We start from the raw sequence: 17,296 nt of genomic DNA, 5'->3' as shown, positions 1-17,296 counted from the left end.
GGGTGCAAGTAACTCCAGTTGCGGGTAACTGCTTTTAGCTAAGGTCAGTCGGGCCTGGCCACCAAGCCAAGCCAAGTGGTTTTTAATGAATTCTTGCCATGTGGGCGCCAAATGTAGATGTAACAGTCTTATTAAATAAGAAACACAGAGCTCAGTGCAGAGTTAAAAGCCCAAGAGGTCAGAGCAGTAGCTAAGAGCTGATACTAAAAATCCTTTCTTACCCTTCACTGCCATCCTGTGTGGAGAAGAATGGGATGCTGAGATGAAGCCACACACACACAGCCAAGAAAAATGGACAGCTGAATTCAAAAAACATCAACAATTTCCAGAATTTAAAATCCTGAATCATGACATGACACTAGTGGAATTCAGGTGTTTCTGGTACATGGACTTCTCTCACCAAATGTGAGGTCGAACTGTTGACCTTGTGTATATCTTACTTCACAAATGAGTGTCAGATACGCTAAGCCTATAGGCTGAAGATGATGCCCCAACACTGCGGAGAAACCTCAGGTGACTGTCCAGGCAGCTGGCTGTTTCTGTTAACTCATATTTTTTATTGGAAGCTGTTTGTGTGCACTTCCTGTTTTTATTTTTGTTAGGTAATATTTCCTCCTTGGGTCTCTGAAGGAGTTGAATCTTAGATAGTTATGGGTAAAGTTTACCTTGTTAAGAATTTTAAGAAAGAAACTCACTAAAGAGTAAGTGTATAAATTTGAAAGTTGTTATAAGATAGTTCTGTTAGTAATATAAGTTAGGATAGAAAGTGAATCAGGCACATTTTGGACTTACCAAAATAGGATAGATAATGAAATTATTTTCTCTGACTATATCAAATACAAATGTACTAGACATTGTTTAGGTATTTATTGATTGTGTATATTGTATATTGTTATTGTACTTTTTGTATATAGTTTTTCTTATATTAGTTATAACATTTTTCCTTTTTGTTAAAATAGAAAGGGAGAAAAAAGGTGCACAACTTTAATCCCAGCACTTGGGAGGCAGAGGCAGGAGGATCTCTGTAAATTCGAGGCCAGCCTGGTCTACATAGTGAGTTCCAAGTATGTGGGGACTATAGAGAGAAACCCTATCTCAGGAACCTTTTTGGAGGGGAAGGACAGCAGCAGCTGTGAAGGGTAAGAAAGAGTTTTTAGTATCAGCTCTTGGCTACTGCTCTGACCTCTTGGGCTTTTAACTCTGCATTTGGCTCTGTGTTTCTTATTTAATAAGACTGTTACATCTACAAGCAACTATTGACACTTTTGGATTACAAATGAAAGATTGGATGTCTAATAACATTTTTCAGATGGATAAAGATAGACAAATTCTGATCACAAAACTAAGTTTACCCTTTTGCCTTTTGAGACTATTTTATGAACTCCAAGAAAATTCTTACGTATAATTCATTTATACAAAAATGCTTCCAAAACGTGTTTTTCCATGCATTTGCATCCCTTCTATGTCTTCAAGTTCCTAAAGTTTGATGGGCAGAAATCTAAATTTTAAGTAGGAATGCACAGTAATTGTTTCCGTGACAAGTTATGAGATACTAAAACTGAAATTCAATCTTTATATTCTGGCCTATAATACACTGGGACATTTGTACTTAATATTTTATACCAATTATTTTTGTTAGAGTAAAACATTAATGCCAATGTGGGTTTTTTGGCATTTGTTTTAAACAAAACACATTTGTTTAAAACCAGATTAGAGTTTCAGGTTATTTATTTTTGACTCTTTAAATTTAAATTGACGTTTATTCATAGTTAAAGTGATTATTGTTTGTTTGCCTATTTTATTGATGGTGGGTTTTTCTGAAATGTTGCAAGTAATAAGATTTTGATAGAGTACTAATGAACAACTTCAAAAATTAAATATTTTCATTAATATGGAGTGGGTGCAATTCAGTTTAGAATTGATCTTTAGACAAAAGCTATTTTTTTTCCTCTTCCTAATAAACTGCAGTCAGTCACTGATGAAAGTTTTTAATGTTACTTTTAAAGTCAGGAGACACATCACACTAAGTAACATTAAACATTAAAAACCTAAATTTTTAAAAATTGCTTTACTGTATCAATTTTTGAAATTATACTGGTGGTCTTAAAACACTACACATCATGAACTATGTTTTAATTTAAAGCCACCAAGGACTTTTTTTTTACAGGAAATTATGAGTAATTTAATTATTTGTCTTTGTTTAATATAATTCCCTCCTTGTTTTTATTTCAATATAATTGTTCTCATGCCAATTCTTTTTACTTATTAAGACTATTCTAGCATAAGACTTGGACATTTATTTCCCATGTGATCAAATTTACTATATTAAAAACAAAGAGGGATGTCCACAAAATTTAACTGAATTCCAACCAATTTTCTTCTCTGAATTTCTATTTACTTATAAATGTTATCAATTAGAAATATTAGCTATGCAACAATACATCAATATAAGAATCAATAAACCTGAGTTCCATTAGCTAGTGCCCTGGTAAAGTATCACGTTACTTAAGACTGCAATGAGGAAAAAACTTTTAAGTGTAAAATATTACAAAAATATTATTTACTAGGAAGCAATAATTGGTTTGTTTCACTTACATGACTTTTTCTTTCAATTGTCTAAATAATGTGCTATGTATGTACACTGGGTCTATCTGATAGAAATTTACTTCATGGAAAATATGCAAACAAGCGTATCACAAATGCCATAGGGTCCTGAAAACCTAAAGTCAACAAAAGGTTCAAGAATGAGGAAAAATTTAATAGTATTCATAAATAGTGGCTTTATGTAAAATGGTGGGTGGGAGGAAGAGTCAGGTTCAGGACTTAATCCAGCTGGTATAAACAGAACTAAATGGAATGTACACATTTCTACTGAAATGATGAACAGTCAAGTTCTTTACCCACTTGTTCTTTTGTTTAATTACAGTCACATAGGGAAGGGATGCTCCCTCCCTCTGAAAACTTGAGGATCTTAATCATTTCCGAAGCACATCAGTTATGATGTATGAGAGGTCTAAAGTGACCCTTTCATCTTGATGCAAGAGCAAAGTTAACCAATCATATGCAAAGGCCTTCTACACCGGTTTATATATCCAAGTGATCTTTCTTCAAGTTGTTCCCTGCAGGAATGGGGAGGCTACCTGTTTAAAATTCTGTATAATGAACCACAAAGTATCATAAAGGAAAGTACCAATAATAGAGAATCGAGCAAGCTGAACTGAAGTAGTTTTCCCGTTGTTCCCTGAAACCAACTTTTTTTCTGATGTTTTCAGTGAGAGTTTTCAAATAAAGCACAAGTATTTGCAGTCCAGAGACAATATGCATATTTCCAAGGCTGCCTTAGACATTCCCACAGATTTTTTAAATTACCAAATATCTATATGATATATATAGATATATACATATGTATTATATATAACATTGGATGGATTAAGCAACTTTTAGATGTCAATATTGTCATGGCATGAGGAAAACTAATTACTTCTAATGCTAATGGTTCTCCTCCAATTTAAAATGTCCATGGACTTAAAGAAAATATTTGTATCAGTTGACTAAAATGGAACGATCCATGGATTCTTTTTAAGTGGCTTTCAGACTAACATGTGCTCTGGTCCAACATAACTTTCTTCTGCACACGGGATTTAAAGGTTCTGTGGATAGCTGGCTAGTTCCACTCTCAGCTCTTCTTACCTTGATCTATCATCTGTAGGTGGCTAGTGTGTAGACTTTAGTAAAGTAAGCCCAAGGATATATTACAGAAAGTATAACTTGGCAAGTTCATTTGAGTTTTAAGTGGGGCTCCTTGTTCAGAAACTGCTGGTAACGGACGTGCAAGATAGTGCAAGATATAGAAGTTCTTTTGAAGGAATTAGTTTTGTACTTATTATTTCCCCCATAAGCTGAAAAAACATTGGTGTAAAAACTGTTTTACATATGATGCATGAAGGTACAGAGGATGCAATGGTATGTGTGTGTGTGTGTCTGTGTGTGTGTTTTGTGTGTGTGTGTGTGTGTGTGTGTGTGTGAGAGAGAGAGAGAGAGACAGAGAGAGAGAGAGGAGAGAGACAGAGAGAGAGAGAGAGAGCGCTACAAAGGGAAAGTCAGGGATGGAGAAGGAGAATCAACACAAAGGATTTTGTTTGTGACTGCCATAAAGAAACCTAATACTGTGTGTGCCCACTTTAAAGGTCTTGCACGCTGCCTCTACAATGAACAGGCTCTATGCCATTACTATTGCATCTCTTAACCAACTGAGTAAATTTAAATTCCTACATTTCTCCATCAAAATGGAGCTTGCAAAAAGGGGGAGGGGGGAACTGACTCTTTCAAATGTGATATTTAAACCACAGAATGAATGTGTCTTTAGACACAAGCCTAGTGACTAGAGCTGCTTTATCAGCAAGCACACCGTAATCTCTGTTAACCCATTTGAGTGTGAGTTACTCATCTTGCCTCAGCCCATACCATTTCCTTGGTTGACTTTGTCTGCAAACCCTGTAACATGCTGTGTTTGGATATTCAAGGCAAATTGATTCTTTGTGTGGCTCACTTGGGTCACAAAGGATAAGGAAAGCTTGCTTGTGTTCTGAAAAGGGAGGAAAGGCAAGGCAAGAAAAATGAAAAGAATATTTGATAATATAGTACATACGTCAAAACAATCTTTTCTAAATCTCAATCAGTTGTTTATTGGTTGGCAAACAAGTTTCACTTTTACAACAAATATTAGTAATGAGGTCATCCAACTTGAGACCATACAAAATGGATCATAAATTAAAAAAAAATTATATGTGCTGCTAATTTACCATTTGTATTCCTACATTACTTAAAATCCTGTCAAATAAATAAATTTTCCTGTTAACAGAAGACTTTAAAAAAATCATTTCAAAATAATTTGACCTTTCAACTCTTACTATGAGGGAGTGAATTTCCTCTAACAACTGGTAGTGCAGGCGCCCTCACGGGGGCAGACTGCGCATTCAGCACTGTAACGCCTATGGAATACAGCTTTTCACATGCAGAAGCCCCTCTAGATCTATAGACACCTCTTAGCTTCTAGAATCATAGCTACTGCCTTGGTGATGAACTGCTTGCCAAATATGCTTTGCATTACAACAGATGTGCCCTGGAAACATAAGATTTGTCCTGCTCTAATTTTGCAAAATGGGGTTGCAAGTATTCGGGTTGGATAAAGATATATAGTGAGGGAAGGAAGTCTAATTTTATTTATTTTATTTTATTTTTTGTAAAAAATAATTTGTTTGCATTACTAGAAAATGATTCTTATAAAGTGATAGCTTCATTTCTTTATTATTTTTTGCCAGGTGAATTTTTAAAGGAAAAAAAAAAACAGGTTGGGGGGAAGAGGGGATAAAAGAAAAAAAAAGGAAGAAAACAAGAAAGGAAGGAAACTTTGCTCTTTTACTGGTAGACAAACTTGCAAGACTAGCACAAAAGAAAATTTCTTCTTTGCCACTACATTAACAGGACTCAAATTCTGGAGGAACAGAAAGCAGACTATATGCGCAATGCTAGTATCTGTACATTACATAGAAATTGTTCAATTTTTTTTCTGCCATTAGTTTCATCATCAGTTAATATAGCAAATCATAAAATATGCATCTAGCATATAATTCTAGAATCCCCCTCCATCAGATTATTAATTTTTGTTGTTTTGTTTTTTTTGCTTTCCACAGCTATTCCCGCTGTGGTGAACTCAAGTTGTGAGTGACCATGAACCGCTATGTGACACAGTTCTGCTCTGCTTCCACGGCTGGGCGGCACTCCAATCTAGATGCAGCATTGTTGCTAATTTCAAACAATTGTTCTGGCCTTTTTTAAAAAAAACAAAACAAAACAAAACAAAAACGAAACAACAGGTCCTTGTGATTCTAGTAACAGAGCATCAGAGATGTTAAAAACAAACACAACATAATTCAACAAGGCCACAATGAGCGCCATTTTCTTCATATCTCGTTCATTAACATAATGAAGTCTCCATCTGAGGGGATAGGACGGGAAAGAACGGGGCACAGGAGGATCTCAGCCGTTAGCTTTCTCCCCTGGGCCGACCTAAAAATTCAAGTTAAAAAAAAAAAATGTCAGAGAGTCTCTCTTTTTTTTTTTTTTTTGAGAACAGCATCAGATGTCGGAGTACACAGGATGACCACACTGCTTATGTCGACCCAGAATGGTCCACTTGGTGTTCGCAGTCCTGCTGGTTGCCACCTCCGTGTCATCTTCTATAGACTAGTGACCAAGTGCGCGGGTCCTTTGGAAGTCCCCTCCGGAGAGGCCCCGTCTTTGTTGGGAGGAACTATGAATCCGTCGCTGCTGCCACGCCCCAGCTGGTAGTAGGCGTGCAGCGGGTGCACGTGGTTTCTGGAGCCCAGGTTTGGCATGCTTTTGTAGTAAACATCTTCGGCGTCACCACCCTTGGCCACTGCGGCTTCGGTCTGGGTGCTGGTGGTCACGCTGTCTGCAGCGGGCACGCCGGCCAGGGCCGGCATGCTGGTGTACAGAGAGTCCCTGTGCGGTGACTGCAGGTCTTCTGTGTGCTCGTCGGTTAGCAGAGGGAAGAAGCTCTCGCTGTGGTCCTGGGGGAGCCGCCTCCTGCTGTAGTGGTGTGGCTGGTGGTTCTCCGTGGAGTACACCCTCGGGGGCAGCAAGGGAGCATCAGATTCCTCATGAATGAGTTCCAGGCCCAGACTCTCCTCATGGTTGAAGGACGCCGCGTCATCCAGGACGATGGCGTCGTCTTCACTCCCACTGCCTAAGTTGTTCACCAGCTTGTTCATCATATTCCTGTTCTGTTCACTGGAGCGCTCGTGGTTGTTCAGGTATGAAGGGATATAGTTGGAAGTGAGTTCCTTTAGGATCTTTTTCTCTAGGGCGGTCTCGTTGTGGTTATAGCCACGGTCTATAATTTGCACACAGTTGCTCAGGTATTCACCGCCAGCAATGCTGTAACTGTTGCCATGGTTACCATTCAGTGGTAGAGTATCCATGACACTTGTATCCCTGGCATTGTTCAGAAGCCCCTCTGAAAAAGATTACAAGACACTATGACATTTATATCCAATGAGCCATTGAACACACATGCACGCACACACACACGCACACACACACACACACACACGCACAACACAAAAGTAGAAACATTCATGGAATTTAAATTATGTATAAATTGCTAGCATCTTAAATATAAAATGGAAAGAAAAAAACACTATTAAATCTATACATGTCAGCATGTATATATGTATAAAATACAAAATACTAACAGAAACGTTTTAACTAGAAAAAGGACTATTTAAAATAAAATTTAAAGAAAACTATGTTATTAATTTCAAATTTCACACAAACAGAATCTGATACATGAAGTGTATTTAGCTAAAACTGGCAAATTAAAATAAGATTTTATATAATCATTTATTGCTTTCAATTTATACACATCAAAGTCAGTTAAATTGTCATCTCTAACTTTACATATTTCTGAAATAGTTATAACATAATTCATGTGTGGCACTTTGAATATGTAATTCAAAAGTAAAGGAAGCAGCTTTTGGTAATTTGATATATAATTTAGGAAGATTAAAATAATTGTTGCATATAAAAACCACAAAAGGATTATATTATTTTTGCAAGTCATGAAATAATGCCCAGTCAAATAAGTGGCACATTGAGATATATACTTTAAAAAATGTTTGGAGTTTTTAGTATTTTTTCCTACTGTGATCACTTTAGTTATTACTATATATTAACCATAAGTGATTGTTTAGGGTCACTGAGAAATACTAAAGAAGAACATATAAAAACACAGGGTTTTTGTCCTAAAAGCACAATGTCATTATTAAAATTAACATCTTATGATGACTGATGACTTGGGATGTATTAAAATTTAGTTTTAAAGAAGCTAAATATTATATTCTGGTAAGAAACAGCTGCAGGGAAATAAATTTAACCACAAACTTCTTCAAGGTTTTTGCATTCCCTTGAATAAGCAGAAGTTCAAGAATCTTTAATAGTTTCATAAATCACTTTAAGCACATCCACAAAGGAAAAAAAAAAAAACCTACACATTTAACCAGTGCTGATAAATAACGAAGGGTATTTCCAAAAAATTTACTTGAAGAATTCTCTTAAACCTCTCAATACACTTCTAAATTGTGAAAATATAGCACTCATTCTATATCTGTGATGCAATTACATTTATGAAAACCCAGTTCAATGACAGTTGAAAGGACATGTCACATATAGGCCAATTGTATGTGGATTTTCTCATTCTTTACATTCAAGGAAAACAGATTTCAAAAATAACAATTCATAAAATCCATGAATGAGCAGTCACCACAGACATAGGTTGAAGCGATTTATTTTCATGTCATAAAATATCTGGTACACAAATTCACAATGTTAAGAAAAAAGAAGTCAATGCTTTTTAAAAGTGCTGCATATGACAGGTGATTGCTGCTGTAGAGGCTGGTATGATATGCTTAATGGTTATGATTATGTTGCTGATGCATTGAAACACTTTTTTTTTAATTTCATTTTTTGTTGTCAATGCATTTGGTATTGGACTTCAAACAGCCATAGAAAATTAGGTGGGCATGTTGCAAATGGGACACATTTTTAATGATGGAATGCACTAATTAAAATTAAAAGTTTATGGGTTACTTTGCAAAAAAAAAGCTTAATTTAAAAACAATTTAACTCACACAAACACTACATGAGACTTAACAGTTATGTTGATTATGTGACAGAATAAAAGAATCAGACAACAAAAGCGTCTAGTCTCTATTAGCATATATTTATAGAAGTCGATCTATAGGCTCTTTAGTTTTGAAATTGTGAGATGAACTGTTTTTAATAACTACATCATCTATATGTGATGCAATAAAAGTGAACTGAAAAAAAATTACATTTGATATGCAATGTTTAGCTTTACTCCCATACTTGTCTCTCTGTAGGGCTCTAAACGACAGCATGAAGAAAAGGAAAGAAAAAACAGCGAGTAAGCTTACAGCGACAATAGGAGAAACGTGAGTCCAAAGCAAATTGATGATATGCAGAAAAAAGAGTCACAGGAAACCATTTCCACTGCCCCCACATTCACGAGTCTGTGTTACATGGTTTATCATAATTCAAACACTGAAATGTTAGAAAAGAGTCCTCCACCTTAACACACACTGATACAAGGATGCTTTAATAAGTGTTTCTATAGCTCGCAAATTTTATACACACTGATATGACACTTAAAATTGTCACACGAACCAATGAATAAAAAGAGGGTGAGCTATGACTATTTCTTTTTCTTTCTTTCTTTCCTTCTTTCACTCTGTTTTTGTTTGTTTGTTTGTTTGTTTTGTTTTGTTTTGTTTTAGAGAGACAGGGGTTCTCTGTGTAGCCCTGGCTGTCCTGGAACTCACTCTGTAGATTAGACTGGCCTCCAACTTAGAGATCCATCTGCCTCTGCTTCCCAAGTGCTGGGATTAAAGGGTGCGCCACCACCACCTGACCAAGCTATGATTATTTCTTTCTACCACCTCATTTCAATATGATAGGTATGTGACATTAGAAAGCATCTGCTATAGGAACATCATATGCTTTTAGAAATTATTTAGTGAAATTAAAAATAAGACACAGAAAGAACACCTGAGTTGAAGTTTTCCTAACTGCACTCTTTGTCATTTGTGTTTCTTCCCTTTGCCTGTGCAAGGGCTACTTTACTCCAACATGCCTGGGCAGATGCTCACATTAGGAAGATGTTGAACTATAGGGGAAATATGAAATCCACTTAGTGTTTTGCCTCCCGATACGTGGAAGAAAAACTTTCACCCTCAGTAGGAAGTTCCCTTTAGATTGTAGCATCCTCCTATTTAACAAAATAGTTTGTGAGTAGATGAGTTAAAAGGCAATCCTAAAAAATTTTATTCTAAGGGAAACCTATCTGTAATCAGAGGAGAAAAATAATTATTCTTGCTGTTTTGTTTATAGGAAAGTTAAAGTATCCAAAAATAAAATCAAGGCATCTACTGGGCCATATCACTTCAGAAGACTCCAGCTTGTATTTCAACCAGGCTTCTTTTTTGACAGTGGTATTTTTGTTAGTGTATACTAATTACACAACTTATGAGTTGATATTTCCATACATTCATAGTTTGGTCATATTTACTGGCTGAAGGAAGAGTTTTTGTATTTTAAGTGTTGATTTACTTCTTACAAAAGAGATGTGTCACATTTTAAGAGGCAGAGGAAATCCCATCTAAAACTCTGAATTAGCTTTAGAAGCAGAGTTCAAAATAAACAGCTAAGCTGTTTATCAACATATCCAAATGCTTCCAAGCTCGTTGTAGCTCATTAAATGAGGCAACTAAAATCAAAAGAGCCTGGACCTCATCTGATGCTGCACTGCTAAGTCAAAAGAGCAAGAATCAGTAAGGTGGTCCTCGGCTCTTCCTGGCTCTGCTGCAATCTCTTGTTCTCGTCTGCCACAGGCTTTGGAAGCCATAAGGGAATATTAATTTATATTCTATACAACTTCTCATTCCAACCAAATATAATGCATTCTTCACTGCATCCTGTCCTACAAGTTTATGTCTTTCTTTAAAGTCTTGGATTTGAATTCAATTGCTTTGAAAAGTACATTTATTTTAGTAAAATCATGACTTTCTCTTTATACAATGTTGTTTTGACAGGTTTTTCAATGAGACTTATCTTTGTAAAAATTGAATTTCTCATACTGACAAGAAGATAATGGTCCAGAAACACTATACATGAGATTTTTTAAATATTTCCATACATAGTCTCTAAATTCACTATAACAAATGTATATTCTTCATTTTTATTTCTAACTCTATATACTTCAGTAACACTATAAATACATTTTTACAAACTTTAAGTGAAGGCATTGCAAGCAAGAATAAATACTTTCAATCTGAATGTTTCAGTGCCTGAAAAGCATTGGCACAACTGAGTTAGAGGATCCACAGAACAAAATCAAGTGGCAATTCAATGTGAACCACTCCAGTACATACCGCGCCACCTATATTTCATGTAAGAGTTCACCTTGCCAGTAAGAATATAAGTGCATTCATCTGAAAGCATAAGATTAGTAGCAATATGACAATCACCAAGATTTATTTTGGCTAGTTTTTCAAAACTTACTTCAAGGACTACTACAGTTCTTTAATGTCTTTAAAAAAAGACCTATAACACAAATAGCTACATAATTTCAACTTTGACTCTGACAACAAAATTACCTTAGTTTTTTTTTAAAGAATAGCTAGTAGAATTTATTAAATTTACTAAAATAAAAGACAAATTCATCTGGATGAGGTCTTTGTATATTTATTAATAATTTTACATAACAATGTCTACTTATAGATTACATAAGAATAACACTGTGTGCATATGGTATTATTTTAAACTCCACATTGTAAATATTTTGCTTCTATATTTTTATATGCATTTTGTCTAGGTTACCCCAGGATAGCTTTAGGCTTTAGTGATAGGATATCTTATAGAGGTTTACCACCAGAACTCTGTTATTTAATTATTTTTACATGTATTCTATATTTCTAAATCTCCTTGATTTTTGGATGAAGATGGAAAGGTAAATATTAGATTAGGAAAAAGAATTCAATTAATACTTGCTAGTTTTTCCTTCTATAAGCAATTATAAATTATATATAAAAAAGCAAAACAAATGTAATATAAATTTAGTATTTAAAACAATTACCAACATCTTGTGTAAGAGGAGTAATGTTGAGTACATTTAATTAGAAAATATTGTGCAAACAGTCACATAACATCATTTAAAATGTGCTGATATCACAGCATGTTTTAAATTATTTATAATGACATATTTACTTCACTTGGACATAGGAAAATAAAAAGAGGACAGAGTAAAATGTTTTTGTTTTTGTTTTTTTTCTGCCAGACTGTTCTGCCAAACCACATACAGCATATTTTTCTGGGCACAGTTCATAGAGCACTACAATGGGATAGGGACTCTGACAAACAGTAGACAGTATAGAGAGGGTGACCATCAAGGGGGCCCAGGAACTGTCTCACATTGACTGTCCTGTTTGATTAGGGAAATGGGAGAACAAAGGGAAACATATGGGCTGCTTTTAATATTTATGGGATTATCAAATGAAAACAGAGTACTTGGCTCTTCTTTACTCCAGAAACTAACCTAAGCAGCATAGCCAGGGTGATATACACACATAAAAAATAAACTGGGCATTGCTATGAACTGTACAGGATCCTGTGGGGTGAAGGCCGCTGTTCCAGGAATAATTCAACCTTACAGGCATCAGAAAATGAGCTCATGCTCTCCGCCCCTCCTTTTGATTCTCAAAGACCTAGATTCTTAGACATGTAGTCTTTAAGAAACTTGATGGGACTGAAGGGTTGCCCAATTATTTATTTGTAAGCATCTTAAAGTCGCTGTTTAATGGATGACTTTAATATTTTGAAAATTATTTTCAGATAATTCTTTGCATCTGGGAAGGAGCCACTTGGGCAAACCCAGATGATGTGAGATACTTCTGGCACACACAGAGAGAACCCCCCTTTGTAGAATGGGTCAGAAGTTTACACAATTATACCTCTAACCCTTCACCTCAGATTCAATGAAAAGCAAGCAAACAAACAAAAAACCTCCCCAATGTTCTTAGTGTAACAAAATCAATTGCTAATCTATCACATTCAGTTTAAAGAAACCAAAGAAGTCCCTATCTTGGTGAATTTTCTGGGAAACACCTTTTTAAGCAAGTGAATCACTAGGTGGGACTTTTATTTTGTGCAACATTTACTTGAATAATTTTTGTGGTCTTTTTACATGTACAGAAATAGGATACTTAAAAATCGTTTGTGCCCCAAGCAAACACTTACGCTTGTAAAAGATTAAAAAAAAAAAAACAAGCTTATACTATAAGATTTTTAAAGACAGATATGCTTATTATTTTTTGAGAGATGATTTTTACACAATTTTCAAGCAAGACAATGCACAGAGAAACCATCTTCACAGGAAGCATGGTATAAAAAGAAATTTTGTGGCTGGCCTGGACCAACTCCTGTGAGAGCTGAGGGAGAAGGGAGACTCCTGTCATGTAGCCGGCTGCTTGCTCCTCTATGGCTTAGGTCAATGTACTTTCCCTGGAGTTAATCTAATGCTTTTATCAATACTAATGCTTTGTGCCCAGAGTGAACTTCATGATACAGCAAAGAAAGATCTATTTCCTCAATCTCATAACATCAAGACTACTGAATCAAGTCTCCCTTTATCTTACTTACCTTAGACAAATATTCTCATTTCTCACAATAAGTACACAGGTATTTAATACAGAAATAAATGAATAACAGGGAAGTACTGACAAACCACAATACATTTCATCACAGCACAGGAAAACAAACACATACTGATGAATCAGGCATTTGCTTATCAGGAGGCATCTACTTCTCACTAAGGAAACCTAAGGAAAATGGAAAATAAAAGCACCAAGAGAGACAGAATGAAAAAGGAGTCTGTGTGTCTGCTTCCAAAACAAAGAAAAGGCAGGAGAAAAGAAAATAGAATGTGCCCGTAAAAGCTACATAAAGCGGGACTCTCACTTGAAAAACTTAAGATAAACTCCAGCACACCTTGTGCGTTGTACATGCTGATAGAAGGGTTGTTACAGACCGCCGGTTCCCCAAGCAATGTATTATAGGGATTGTTAGTACCATGCGGACGAAGCAGAGCATTGCTTATAAGATGATTAGCCATGGCTCCTGGAGCAGCCCCATAGAAAGACAGAGAAAAAAAAAAGGTCAATCAGGCAAATGTGCTTGATAAAAAGAAAGGACACATTTAGAATGACAACAGTTGACATAGTCCTGATTACAGGCAGGCAGCTAAATAGACTAAAAAAAATATGCCACTGGCACACACATTTCAACGATGCACATATCTGAGTAAACGGGAAAGAATTTACAGTGTTCATTAAGCCACATTTAGGGTACTCTCTTTCCCAAGGTGTATGCAAGAATATATTCCCATGCTTGTAAAAACTGAAATAAAAATTAAAAAAAAATAGATAAATAAATAAAATCTTGCCGTACAAACAAAACACAAAGCTAAAGCCAAAAAAAGAAAAGGTTAAAATGTGGAACGAAAGCTAAAATTAAACAAAGACATTCCCTCATTCACAGAAACCACTAGGTTTTTCTTTTTGCATGAAAGTTAAAAAAAGCACACAATGCAATAAGCATGACCGAACACTCATTTGGAGAGCAGTTGTTCACACAACAGAAAAATCTGATATTGCTTAAAATTCTATAACAAATATTTAAATAGAAAGAAAATAAAGTGCAATTACTCATTAGTACACCATAGTAAGCATACTAATCTGGTGATCTAACAAATATGATGAAAATCGTATGGTTATTAATTTTAAATAAAGTATCAACTTCATGGTATTAAGGAATACACACACTCACACATATATATTTTCCATTTTCCAACTAGTTGTTCAAATGTTGGCACATTAAAGTAACAAGGTTTTATATGTTTGTGAACAGATATTCTTGTGTCTGGTATGTAACACTACTATGACAATATGCTGCCTACAAAACCAATGACCCCAAATGGAAAAGATAAGAAGAATAGTTATATTAAATATACCTAGAGCATGTATGAAAATGATGTTAGATTATAATTTATATGAGATGAAGGGGGTAATGTGATTGAGGAAACACAAACACAAATCATATCAGGAGGTAAGTTGAGAACATCAGTATATGTGAGAATGAACATACATGCTATATTGATATGAGCTAATTAAATATGAGAATGAACATGAAAGCTGGAAATTGAGAGACTATATATGATACAAGCTAATTAATATGAGAATGAACATAATACAAACTATAGACGGGGAGAATATATTTGTCATAAGTCTATGGGTATTTGTCGTTCTATTAATCTAAACCATAGAAAGGCCATTGAGGAGTCAACAATAAGAAGCAAAAAAAAAATCAACATTAAAACCAAACAAAACCCAGTTGGAAAGAGGTAGATAGTTATAAATAGACTTTTCATAGAAAGGATGCACAAGTGTTAAGTAAGTTCATAAAAGAACTGTGATAATCCATAGAGGAATGACTTAAATTACAATAAAACTGTATGTGTAAAATGAAAATGGCCTCAACAGAGAATGCAGGGCAAGAGAACGGAGAAACCTGATTGATCACATGACATGGGTAGCAATTTAAAATAATGGTTACTCTCAAAAAAAGTTTGGTGGTTTCTCATTAAATGAAGGAGTCACCATGTCATCCGGCAACTGCATTCTTGGGCACTGATTCCCGAGTAATTGAAATTCATATTCATGTGATAATTTGTAAATGAAAATTCACAGCAGCTGTATTTCTAATAGCCCCAAACAGGCAAGAGCCTGAATTTCTTTCACTGATGGATAAGATAGTCAAATAGTCTACCAAATATCTTACTATGGAAGACTATTAAATATTCAAAAAAAAGCAATCATCGTATGCTTGAAAACGAGCCAAGTTTCTAAAGATTATACTAGAAGAGGAAAGACAAATCCCAAATTCTACATACTACATATAATTCCATTTATATAGGATTTATATACATACATATACATATATATGTACATGTATTAATCCTGTAAAGGGGAACAGATGAGTGGTTGTTAAGGATCAAACATAGAAAGAGGAGGTAAGTGAATGTGGCCATCAGAACATATCTTGCAGTCACAGAAATATGAAACTATTCTGCATATTGGCTGTGATAGTGGAAGCATGACTCTACTTTAGGATGAAATTGCACTCAACAAATAAACATACAAACATAATTAGCTACAAATAAAGCTAATGAAATCTGAGTAAGTTTGGTGGAGCGTTGCAAATCAATATCCTGATTTTGATACTCAGTTTCGCAAGATACTGGCATACACTATAGCTCCACATTGTTTTATACAATTGCATACAGATCTATAATTACCTCCTAATGAAAGTAAACTAGATTGAGTTAGCAATGCAAGACTTTTTTTCCACACATAGGAAGTATTTCATAAGCAATAAGGGGACATTTGGCAACAGCAGTATTAATGTTTTCTAAATCATAAATCTTTGGTAAGATACTGGAAAACTAACAAATATTTTAACCACAAAAGTGAGGAAATGAAAAACTAATTTAAAGGATCATGTAACCTGTCAATGCACTGAAGTTGAAAATATCAGATAGACCTTTCAGTAAATAAGTTATTGTTTGTCTTCTCTATATCCTGTGTGGAATTTGCATAGAACTCAATAAAATGATTCACTAGTAAGTACTCAGAATTTACTGACTGAAGTTATTCTGTACACCCATTTAAATCCTCCCTCATTGTGCAATGTGAGGCCTGTTATCAGGCACACAACAGGTCTGTCAGGAAGTTACATTTCAGTAAAGAACAATACATACAGGGCGTTCATTCTTTAATGGTTAAAAAAAAAATATATTATAGTGTCTTTAAGATTAAAAAGGAAGACGCTAAAGATACAACATTTATATTTTAGTTTTTTATATGTTTATGATTGTTTGACACAGGATTTACTCTATAAAACATTTTAAAATTAAATTGTATGTAAATAATGTCCACTACAGCATATATTTTATTCTATCACTTTCATGCCAAGAGGAAAGTTGGTATTCTAAATAAAAAAAATTACCCTTTATAATTACTCTAAGTAAGCATTTAAGTAAAAAATGAAAGATATAACTTAAAATAATTAACTAATGTCAAAACCGTAAAAATAGAAAAATACTCCAAATATTTATATTCCTTCAAATATGAAAAAGGATAAGGATTTATTCCTATACCTTCCTCACACATTATCTAACAGGAATTAATTGGAAAATAAACTAGGGAGAGAAGTTTTCCTACAATATATTTATATTAGCTTTATATAACTTAAGATGTGAAATGGGGGCTTGGAGTTGATAAAGTACAAGCCATAAAAGCACAAGGACACGACTTTGACCCTCAACCACCCAAGTGAAAGGCCAAGTGTGGTGGTGTTAGCTCAGGGGAAGTGGGGCAGGGGGCTTTGCTCTGTTGCTTACTGCTTTGTCTTGCTAAATCAGTAAGCTCCGGGATCAATGAGAAACCAAGTCTCAAAAACCAGCCCTGAGCCGGGCGGTGGTGGCGCACGCCTTTAATCCCAGCACTCGGGAGGCAGAGCCAGGCGGATCTCTGTGAGTTCGAGGCCAGCCTGGGCTACCAAGTGAGTCCCAGGAAAGGTGCAA

The 17,296-nt window shown here is 35.1% G+C and overlaps 1 protein-coding gene across 2 annotated transcripts in view; it reads right to left on the bottom strand.

Moving 5' to 3' along the window:
* Positions 1–17,296, bottom strand: part of LOC131920290 (adhesion G protein-coupled receptor L3) — a 404,359-nt gene that overhangs the window by 23,958 nt on the left and 363,105 nt on the right. The window contains exon 19 of one of the 2 annotated variants that reach the window (XM_059274596.1): positions 4,661–7,039. The exons of the other annotated variant lie outside the window; for it this stretch is intronic. Coding sequence (XP_059130579.1) covers positions 6,240–7,039 — 800 coding nt within the window. The 3' untranslated portion in view covers positions 4,661–6,239. Of the gene's footprint in view, positions 1–4,660; positions 7,040–17,296 lie in introns of those variants that run through there. 2 annotated transcript variants of the gene reach the window in all.

This window comes from Peromyscus eremicus, chromosome 10 (genome assembly GCF_949786415.1).
Source record: "Peromyscus eremicus chromosome 10, PerEre_H2_v1, whole genome shotgun sequence".
Taxonomy (NCBI): Eukaryota; Metazoa; Chordata; class Mammalia; order Rodentia; family Cricetidae; genus Peromyscus; species Peromyscus eremicus.
Note: the sequence above shows the minus strand (reverse complement) of the source record. Positions and strands in the feature narration are given on the sequence as shown.